General features: G+C 29.5%; 1 protein-coding gene across 1 annotated transcript in view; it reads left to right on the top strand.

The window, feature by feature from the left end:
• The first annotated feature begins 406 nt into the window (after positions 1 to 406).
• LOC118197186 (protein LTO1 homolog) overlaps positions 407 to 11,914 on the top strand; it is a 41,906-nt gene continuing 30,398 nt past the window's right edge. The window contains exon 1 of the mRNA XM_035368693.2: positions 407 to 556. Coding sequence (XP_035224584.1) covers positions 504 to 556 — 53 coding nt within the window. The 5' untranslated portion in view covers positions 407 to 503. The remainder of the gene's footprint in view (positions 557 to 11,914) is intronic.

Here is an 11,914-nt window from a genome sequence, read left to right as displayed (position 1 = left end):
GAAATGCCTGATTAATAAAATGTTTATTCTGCTACACATGTTAACGAACGCCTGCGCCATCTCGCGCAAAGAATTTGTATTACAATCAGCTGTCAAGAATTACGCAGAACGATGGGGTTAATTTATTGCTACGACGGAAGTAGAAAACGTTAAACTGAATTGTTTATACAATGTATTCAATGGTTTAATAAACAAATTACGGATGAGAACAAAATTTTATAATATTTTTTCTTTGAGTAATAAACTATGTTCATAAAGAAAACAATAATAGGTAACGAATATGTATTTAAACTTAAATATCAGGATGCCTAATTTAAAATCATAATAATGTTATCGGTTTTTAATTTTTTAATAACTTTTAAAGTGCGAAGACGAAAAAGTAAATCGAAATATAATATCTGTACTAACTCTGTAGAGCAACTCAACTTAACTGACACTTTTTTACTGAGTTTGTCGTCTGGTCCGAAAGCAAGGGAACGGAAAGGTCAGAGGTGGTGCGAGAAATGGAACGGGATATTAACGACGTTTTTGATGATATAGCTTTAGCAGAAAATAGGTGAGATATTCATTAAGCAGTACCATTTTTTCATCTTTTCGATGGATTTAATTTTTGCCATACTACCAGATTACACATTTGCTTTCGTTTGTTTTGGAAGTGTTTTGTACCTTATACTGATCATTTGTAACTTACTACTGTAATAACTATCGACTGAATTTTTATAATAAGGTCTGGATTATTGAAAATTAATATGAAGAGTTTTATTTTATTCTGAAGGACTTTTTCCCGTTATCTTGAGATACAGTATTATTTCTCGTAGTCGTTATTTCTTTCATATGTTTTTCGCATGTATAATGTAAATGGGAAAACGTTTCCTCAAGAAAAATCCTCCAGGAACGCTACCTTTTTAAGCAAGTAGCTCTCGAGCTTTTTCCCTTCATAAATAACCTCAGCTAACATAGTAAGAATTACTACCATTCTCACTAAGAATTATGCTAATATTACCTATAGTTTTATCAAAAAAACACAACAAAAGTATATTTCATAGAATTCTATGCCTTTGTTTATAAAATAGGCTATATTCTTTCATTTATCATTAAAATTTCGAGAATTTTAATATATATATTTTTAAATCACAGTTCAAGATGTTTAACTATTGCAGTTATTCTATCAGATTGCAAACACTGTTCTTAAAGTCTGCTGAAAGATTTAAAACTTTAAGTTTGTTTTTTGTCCTTGTTGAGACATCAATTTCTGCTGTATCTGCAATAGATCTACTGAAAGTGTGCCACCAAGAAAAATAAATTTCAAAATAAAAACTTACATTTTGTTAGATGTTATCAATTAACATGATTTTAAAAATATTTTTGTTGTTGAAAAACATTTAAGAGCTAAATATGTAACAAAATACTTTTGTTAAAAAGTATTTAGAATATGAATGATAATAATCTAATAAATATATATATATGAATAATAAATATATATATGAATAATAAATATAATAATCTAATATATATATATATATATATGAATAATAATAATCTAATTTTATTTCAAAAGTTTTTACAAGACCTGTATATCAGAAACTTATCTTTTATTCTGAATTGTAACTCATCATTATGTTTTAAGTGGAAACTATCACTGAAAATATTGTTATTTCAATCACAAAAAGTACATTAACTTTTAACATTATATTTGGATTTGTCTTCATTCTTACCTTTTAAAGCAATTGAATAATACTTACAAACTTGCTTAGCTCCAATATATCTATGATGTTTATCACTTTATTTGTTTCTAACATGTTCTGAAGGCAGTTCATTTTCCAGGTTACTGTCAATAGCAGTTATTAACATACTATAAAAATTTTGCAAAGAACGCAGTAAAATTGCTGTCAAATTACTTCCCTTAATTTCATCACCTATGTTCTGCAGGTTTATTGTATTTTATCTTAATGTGTTCTTGCATTTCTAAATTTTTTTTTATATCTGATAGAATATAGATTTCTAAGAAGAAAGAATATATTTGTTAAATTTATGCAATCATAAACTGATCTTAATTTTTGCCCTATATCTTTGGCAGATTTACTATGTAAAATATGTATGATTTGTGAATTTGAAGTGTTTAAGTAAATTAGAGCTTTTGCATTGTTCCTTAACAAAGTATCACTAATTTGAAAATATAACGCTGATTTTTGTTGTTTGACTTCCGAATTAGTATCACTAACTGATCCAACATTTTCTTCAAACACCACAGTATCTAATCCTTCTTTTATTAAAAGTGTTTGGTTTTAAACTTTCATAAGAATAGTTTTCATCAATTAATTTTTCGATACATATTGATTCTTTTAAAACAGATATCTTCACTAATTATCATTACTTTTAAACTATATAGATAGTAATTTTGGCAATAAAAAATAAATTAATACATGATGCTTTTAGAATTCTACTAAATTTTAGAATTTCAAATTTTATAGGATTATTTTCATGAGCAGATTTCTGAAATTTTAGTCTTGTAATCATTGTACACTACTAAGGCAAACATGCTACTAAGGCTCTAAGGATCATAAACTTTAGTGGGTGTAAAAAAGAATAGCACAGATTGTAAAAAATGTCAGCTATTTATTTAACATTAAGAAAACTGAGCTTGAGTATAAAAAACAAAGTTGATAATTTCAGAAGGAATAAAAGTAGTTACATTAAAATAAAACATTTTTATTTTTCACTGTCATATTATAAAGTTTCATTTTGGCAACTTATTATACACTATTTAAAATATGAAAAATAAACAAGGTATAATGCTGTAAAGCACAATTTATGAAAGAGTTCTTAGCAAAAGCAAAATTAGCTAAATAATTAATTAAAATGTCTTCTTTTTAATTTTTTCATAATTATTCATTTCATTGCCCATGTAATTGTCTGAGGATATTCAAAATTCTCAGAATATGCATCAATTTTCTCTATAAAATCAATTTTACACTTTTTTCCTCCTTTTTTTTTTTTTTTTTTTTTTTCTTTTTTTTTCCAAAATATTTCTGGCTTTTTGCTGTTACAGAATTGGTAGGGATAATTTTTCTTTAGTATTTTAGACACTGCAGCTTGGAAAGTTTAGAAGGATTTTAAGGCAAGATTTATAGACAAACAATTCTAGAAAATTCGAGAAATATGTGACAAAATAAAAAATGTCTCCATGGTATCAACACATAATGGATGTATTTTACAGAAAGTTTGCGATGAATTTCTTACTTTTTGGAGAATGCCTGGAAGAAAAATGAAAATATATTTGAAAGTTTTACTCCTGATACTAGAGTTATTTTCTTAACATGCTTACCTTCCCTTTATTTTCTCTACTTTTCAAAGACTTAAGTATGGAAAATATCAAAAATGCTTCTAATCTTATCACTTGGGGAGGCATTATAGAAAGTAATTTTTTTATTAATAAGGAAATTGAAAACTTACAATTTAAAATATTCATCTAATATGTCTTAATGCATCATACACAGAACTTGCACTAATCATTTTCCCACTTGATGCAGTCTCTATGGATTCTAAATTCTGCTGCCTAGTGCCTTTCTAAATTCTGCTTCCAATGCCTGCTCTAAATTCTAAAAGTTTTTCCATTTCTATATTTTTTGTTCAGTATGTCACTAAATTCTAAATATTCTGCCACACTAGCTCTGTAACCGGCCTTTACCATATATATTTCATATTTCTCCTGAATATTCATATTACTAAAGAAATAAGATTAGCTGCTTTTTTTAATACATTCTAAATGCATTTAGTGTTTTTTTAGAATAACAGAAATCCTTAATTGAGTCTAAAAATTCTAAAATGAAAAGGAAACATGTTGAAGAAAGAATAAAGAAAATTATTCTTCAAAGATATGTGCAGTTATTATTATGTAAATTGCCCAATGGTTTATGGTTTCAGCCTTTACTATAATTTTTCATTTTTATTTCCTCATATGATAGAGTTACTGAGCCAGATTAAATTAAAATTAAATTTTATTATCTCTTACCAGTAGTCTACATTTTTAGGAATTTGACTGTTCTTGTTTAATTACATCACTTTAAGCTGTAATCGATTTTGTTAGTATCAGAACATGCCTTTATGTTCTAAGTTCTTTTTAAATAAGAGGCTTATTTAAACCTTTGTCTGATATTGTAGTTAATTTCAGACATAGTGATAATTTGCTCCATGTCCGTCAGAGAGTTTGGGACTATTTAACTTTTGCCAGATCAAATAAATCCTCTTAGGTGCATTGTGGAAAGGTTGACAAGTTCGGAGATAAAGCACGCAGGTACTAGCAAAAAAGCATTGGTTTGCATATTGAAACAAATCTTTAATTGTTAGCAAAGATGCTTAAAGAGGAGAATATCGATATAAACTAGCCAAAATGTTTGGGAAGGCTTCAAATTGAAATCACAGATAAATATTTTGTTGAGTGTTCTTGTTACAAAACATTAATGTTTTGTAGCTTTTAATGTGTAATTGGCCTAATATTGTTTCAGAATCAATGTCATAAATTATTATGTATTTTAAACTGTTAAATTTTATTAGATTTTGATTTTAATAGGGCTTTTTTAACAAATATTGTTAAAAAATAAAATTTAATAGTGGCCACATAAATCCATAATGACTAAGGTTACCTAATTTAATTATTTATAGCTAACTGCTTACCCTTAAAAATTATCTCTACATATTAAAGTGAGTTATTACCTTTCATTTATAGTCACTGTGGTCACATGATAAAACACAAAAATGTAAAAATTCAAGTAAAACTTGTTCTTTCCATCTAGTGAGACTTAAAATGATACAAAACAACGTATGACCTCTGTTGCTTTAATTTCTTATTGGAATCTCAAAGTATATTAACTGGGTTACAACCCCTGGAACTCTGCACAAAGGTGCACTAACTGCATTAAACTGCAGTAGTGCTCTAACTGCATTAAACAAATCCTGAGTAACTTTCAACACTTGCCCAACTGTGCCTACATCAGGCCTTTCAGGTTTGTTCTAATCAGCAGGTCTCTCTCTCTACACAAGCAGCAACGGTGATAACATTCAATCTTTTGTTATGAATCATGCTGATTATGATCATACTTCTTATTTTAACCTATGCCGTTTGACATAAAATCTGCCGGCTATTTACTAAACCTTTAGACTGACCAAGTATGTGACAAAATGAGACATAAAAAAATAAATATAAAGCTAACTATTAGTAAAACGTAAATGTCATTTATCTTATTAGTAAAACGTAAATGTCACTTATCTTCTTTCAAATATGTCCAACTATTATAAGTTAAAATATTTAATGCTATTTGATAAATTGCATAAAGTTTATTTTATTCTCAAGCTTACTAATAATTATGTTAATTAATTCATGTTGAGTAATAATGCATATTACTTAGGGATCTATTTTATTTTTAAGATGGTATTACAAAAGTGAAATTCAGGCATAGAAGAGTATTTTTAATTGAATATATTCAGTTCTCCTTTGCTCAAAGGTCCTTAATTTTTTTCATTAATGGTCCTTAAAAGTACTTAATTTTCATGTGCAGAAATGTGTACGAACCCTGAAATAGTGCAATGATTTGAAGGTACTCTTTTGTTAACAGGACTGGATTCAGAAATGTATCCATGCATTATAAATGTACGTGCTCATGGTATGTGTATATTCTTTGTGTATATACAGTCAAAAGTCGTTAATCCGGACTCGTCGGGACTTCGGCAATTCCGGATTATCGATTTTTCCGTATTATAGATCATCAGTTTAAATCTGATAAGATGGCATGCAGAAATTATAAAATTAAAAACATGAAACCGTAATTTATGAAATAAAGAACAATTATGATCTAAAGGGTATCAAAATTTACAAAAAAAAAAAAAAACTTAATATTTATTTACTTTATTAAACATTTCTTTCAATGTAAGTTGTTTAAGTTGCTTCATTTTTTATTTGATAATACATTTTCTTTAATTCTATAAACACACATCCACTGTTCAGGTCCTATAATTACTGTGTCTAGAATACCGTCAATCGAAAGTTTTTCGTTTTCAATAACCTCTGTTACTTTCTTCGCTATTGGAAGCGAATTATAATGACGAGGAATTTGATTTAAATCATATCAAAGACGGAGTACATTGAGATGAAATACTAAATTTAGTAAGGAATTATAAGCCAAATAAAATAAAAACATCTTCCCTGAAGATAAGGATAGAGCTGACAGATCAACTTCCAATTCATTGCGCACTGCAGCATTAAAGTTAAACAAAGTTTAGATAAACAAAGGATATGCCTTTATCCATTTTTTGCAGCAATTCCACTTTTTGTTTAATGGACTTATACTTTTGCTTTGTAGATCCTTTACATATTAGTAAATATATATCAGAAATTCTATTTGACATAATCGAAAGTTCAAGCTTATTTTTATAAAATTGCTCTAACAGTCTGCAAAAAAAAGTAAGCCGAATCCAATTTGAAGATTAAGGAACAATGCAATCTGCAACATTAACTGAAATAGATAATTTTAGCTTATCTTATACCGTCCGTTATATATTATGCGCAGAAAGTTTGTAGCTTTGAGGTCTGGATTATAGATCATTCCGGTTTATGGGTGTCCGAATTAATGACTTTTAACTGTACTATGTATTCTCCGACACGTGAATACATACATGCATTTCTGAATCCAGCCCCGATAACAGAAGAGTACCAATTTGAATGATAGATATTTAATTTTTAAATCCTTTTTTTGATATCCTATGGATTTAACAATTTGGAAATTGCCCATGATGAAAAGTCGGCAATAGAATTTTGGGTAAAGTGCAGAATCACTCGCTGCTTGACGCATTTTTAAGAATTGCACATACTCGGTATCCATGTGCACATCAACCTATTTTCACTTAAAAAAAAAAAATCCCAGAATTTCACAAAAATGGCACTGCGCAGCCCCTTGACTTTATCTATGTACCTATTTTCATTTAAAAAGTAAAATAAAATTGACAAAAATCCAATTGTTTTTACCCTTTTAAAAAGCGGCAAACAAATAAGTGAGCGATTCTGCACTTCTGAATTAATATTCTGATTATTTTCAAAGAAAAGGCATCATTCATCATAGAAAATTACGTTTGAACAACCGATGAGATGAAATTATGCTTTAGCGATAAGTCAGTAGCGAAATAGCGATGCAGGCATCCATTCAGTTATGTTTAGCAATTTTTATATAAATTATAATAATGATCTAAAATACTTATTTACTCTTATGCTTTCATTCAGTCATGTTTAGCTTTTTCATATCAATTATAATAATAAAAAAGTATTATATGAAATTAACTTTTCATCTAAATTAAAACATCAGTTCTTAGATAGTTATTTACTATTATACTTCCTTTCTTGCCACAATTATTAGGGTTGCCGCAATTATTTTTGGCTGCATTGACATCAACAATAGTTTGGCGACATTTTACGGCCCTCGAAACCGAATACAGTCAAAAGTCGTTAATCTGGACTCGTTGGGACTTCGCCGATTCCGGATTATAGGTCATCGGTTTAAATCTGGTAAAATGGCATGCAGAAATTATAAAATTAAAAATATGAAACCGTAATTTATGAAATAAAGAACAATTATGATCTAAAGGGTATCAAAATTTACAAAAAAAGAAGCTTAATATTTATTTGTTTACTTTATTAAACATTTGTTTCAATGTAAGTTGTTTAAGTTGCTTTGTTTTATGTGATAATACTTTCTCTTTAATTCAATAAACAGACATAATTTCTTCTTCAGTTACAAAATTCCGCTGTTCAAGTCCTATAATTGATGTGTCGAGAATACTGACTAATTTATCAATCAAAATTGTTTCGTTTTCAATAATCTCTGTGTCACTTTCTTCACTATTGGAAGAGAATTATAATGACGAGGAATTTGATTTTAATCATATCAAAGACGGAGTACATCGAGATGAAATACTACATTTATTAAGGATTTATAACCCAAATAAAATAAAAACATCTTCTCTGAAGATAAGGATAGTGCTGGCAGATCAACTTCCAATTCATTGCGCACCGCGGAGTTCCCCCCCCCTTGCCGCCGCAGAGCAGCGTGAAATTGATAAACAGATTTCGGAATGGTTAGAGAAATGAAGGATATGCCTTTATCCATTTTTTGCAGCAATTCCACTTTTTGTTTAATGGACTTCGAAACATACTTTTGCTTTGTAGATCCTTTACATATTAGGAAATATATATCGGAAATTCTATTTGACATAATCAAAAGTTCAAGCTTACTTTTAAAAAATTGCTCTAACAGTCTGCAAAAAATAATAAGCCGGATCCAATTCGAAGTTTAAGGAACAACGCAATCTGCAACATTAACTGAATTAGATAATTTTAGCTTAGCTTATACCATTCGTTATACATTAAACACGCATGCATAAACGTATTATGCGCATGCACACACGCATATTCGCAGCCGTAAAGGTCTTACGCGCATGCGTCAACAAGATGCATGCGCAGAAAGTTTGTAGCTTTGAGGTCCGTATTATAGATCATTCCAGATTATGGGTGTCCGAATTAACGACTTTTGACTGTAGTACCAAAAATTGTTTTGTCCCACTTGGAAAGTTTTTCCTGAAAACTTGTAATGTTTTTCATAATTTGTTTATTTTAGTTAAAGTTAAAATCAAGTTATTTAATAATTAAACCACTGGATTAAACTTGAACTATTTTAAATTAATATTAATTTCCAGGAAATTTAATATTTAGTTGCCAGTAACATCTGAATTACGATGTGTAACCAATGGAAATTTTTTGCAGATGTTAAGACAGGGGAGGAAATTCTTCCCTAGGAGAGATCTCATAGTTTCAGGAAGGAATGCAGTTAGCCTTTTATTTAGCTATTAAGTATTTAGTTTAAGTTTATAAATATTAAAAACTACTTTTATCCAAATTTTGGTATTTACGAACATTTTCTTTACATTTTGGGGTTTAATTTATAAAACATTTTAGAAATTTAATTTATAAAAGACATTAGAAATTTAAATCTAAACAACTGTATTTATATGTTTTTGAAATTTTCGAGGGAAGGGGAGAATGATCATCCAACAGTGCTAAAAGAGGTGCACAGGCCGAAACACATTGAGAAACCCTGTGTTAAGACTTCAAATTGAAATGAAATGAAAATTTTCCTCTGCAATATTATTTATATATCTTTCTATAAATATTTTTAAGTGATACTTAATATTTAAATAAAAAAAGATTAGTAAAAAATTATTTTATCAGAAGAAAATGTTTTCTTTGGGGGAGGAAAAATTCAAGTCTGTCAGCTGCTTTCCGATCATCAATTCGGCCTCTTATATAATTTGAGTTATAGACTACACAAAATGGAAAATAACTGTTGGAATCAAATTTCAGATTATATAGCTTAAGATGGTAGAAAATCTGCCGTTGCTTTGCTGCATGATGTTTGATATGTTTTTGTTTAAGTTTCTTGCTCGAGAATAAAATTTAATTGAAATTTTAAATATGTTTACAGAAAAAAAGTGTAAAATGACGTTCTAGTATTTTATAAGATATGATTTTCCAATGTGTGAGGAGTCTTCATCCTAGCAATGAATCCATCAGCATGAGCATATGTAATATGCATATATGACAAATCTCGGGTAATAATATAGCAACACTGTAATGTATAGTGAATATATAACAAACAATGTAATATGGCTTTTTTTGTCTGTTACCTATAGATTTTCTAATTATGAAAAGTTACTATTTCCAGGTACAAAAATTTAGTAGAAAAAACTTCTTGGCTGACTTGGTCATCTACAAAATCCTTCATTTATAATAGACAATAATTATTATATATTTATAATAGACAATAATTATTTATACTAGACAGATTTTTGGGGTTTTAAAAATTCTGACTGCTAATGTACATTCTCCACCAACTTCAATGCTACATGCTTAGAAACACAATGAAAAGAGACTTTGTTTTACTCTCTTTCTTCTGTGTATAAGAGCTATAAAATTATGTTGCACATCCAAGATAAAATCTGTACTTTGTCATCCATGGAATTATTTTGGAATTCTCCTTGTAATTATTTTGAATAAAATTTGCTTTATTTATTTACTGTGTATGAAATATATTGAATAGTTATTGGTAATTACTTTTAAATACATTTATTTGCTGTGTAATTAAGTTTCTGCATGTTTATACAGGGTGATCCCAAAGCTGTATACATAAAACTTTCAAAACTGTAAAATTCCAGAATGGATATTAATGGAAAATTGTTTCAATGGGTAAAACCTGTTTCACTGGATATACTATTACAAGCAGCACATCATTTGAAATTTCAGTTGCAGTTTATGCCATTAGCTTTAAAAACCATTTGCTTAGTGCAAGATCGAGAGAAGTTATCCCCGATAAGAATGAATTTTCATGAATGAGCATTATTTCGTAGTACATTCGTATCGAAAAGTTGTTGAGGTGTAAAAATAGATCAATTTTGTACCTTTTTGGTTTACTACCCACTTTTAGGAGGGGGATTATTTCTCAATGCCCCTCTTTAGTCTACATTTTTATTAGTTATCAAAATATGCAAGAAAATTAATCAGCAGTGGCAAGCTGAGCGTGCGGTGACCTTTTACACTTTCACTCTTGCCATCTGTTCATTATCTGTCTTGTCTTTTTTGCCATTATAGTTTTGGGAAGGATCCTTATAATAGTGATATTTCCCTTTTCTGCAACTCTTACACAAGAAGGCTCTAACTCTAACTCCTGTCTTAACTCTATTGTCAGGTCAATATCTCCTTGATTTATGCTTGGCAATTTAGCTTGGCAAACTGTGAACTCCTCGATTTATACTTGGCAAACTGTGAACTTTTCTTATTTGTTGAAGAGCTACAGAAGAAAGTGTTCAAGATGTGTCAATCGGTGATACAGTTAAAGCCATTTTTGATATTATAATACAAGCGGCTGTAGCCTTTATACCTGCTACAGCCTTTATACCTGCTTTATACCTTTATACCTGCTGTAGCCTTTATACCTACTTTATACTAGGAAAACTGCCAAAATATTCAAAACTATGGTGGAACCATAAATATCAGAAAGCACTCAACAATAGAGAAAAGCTTGGGGAATTTTTCGTAGGTATCTCACTTTATCAAACCTTATAGAAAACACTAGAAAAGTAAGATGAAAGAACTGCAGAATATTTATGGATATACTTTGTGTCATCAGTTCATCAGTAACATCCTCTACATCAAATAAATGAGTATACGAAAGAATTAGGAAAGGATTGTAGAGCATATACTGATCACACCTTTTCCATTTGGGAAGAAGATGGTTAAGTTATTAGCACCACTGAACAAATTGCAAACGTTATTGGTGAGCATTTCTAGTGGAAGAAACTACCCTCAGCTTTTCTTTCTGTCTTTGAAGTATGCTCAGAGAAATTTCCTTTTGCCTTCAGCTCTTCCAACTCGGAGTCACATAAGGGCAATTTATTGATGTTTGAACTAAGGACAGCTTTGTTAGATACACATAGGTCTACCCTGGGTCCAGATGATTTTAGTTATGAAATGAAGCATCTTGCCTGTGAATTGTTTGCTGCCCTTCTCTAACTATTTACAATTGAATGTTGTAAGGGCACACGTTTCAGAACCTCCAAACTTGTTCAAGACATATTGATGACCTTCAAATAAGTCTTCAATGTCTGTATATGAGGCATTGGAAGAGACAGTTGCAGATCACTCTTAACAGAATTGAGAAATAGTCAGAAAAACATGGATTTGTATTTTCGAAACAGAAGCCTATTTGCATACACTTTTGTCAAAAATGAAATATGTATCCCGAGCTTCAGCTTCAGGGGTCATTGGTTCCTGTCATACCTGAAGTCAAGTTTTAAGGAGTATTGTTCAACCAAAAGC

Source organism: Stegodyphus dumicola, chromosome 3, assembly GCF_044657685.1.
Source record: "Stegodyphus dumicola isolate Sdum_Otavi_A_Nest chromosome 3, ASM4465768v1".
Taxonomy (NCBI): domain Eukaryota; kingdom Metazoa; phylum Arthropoda; class Arachnida; order Araneae; family Eresidae; genus Stegodyphus; species Stegodyphus dumicola.
Note: the sequence above shows the minus strand (reverse complement) of the source record. Positions and strands in the feature narration are given on the sequence as shown.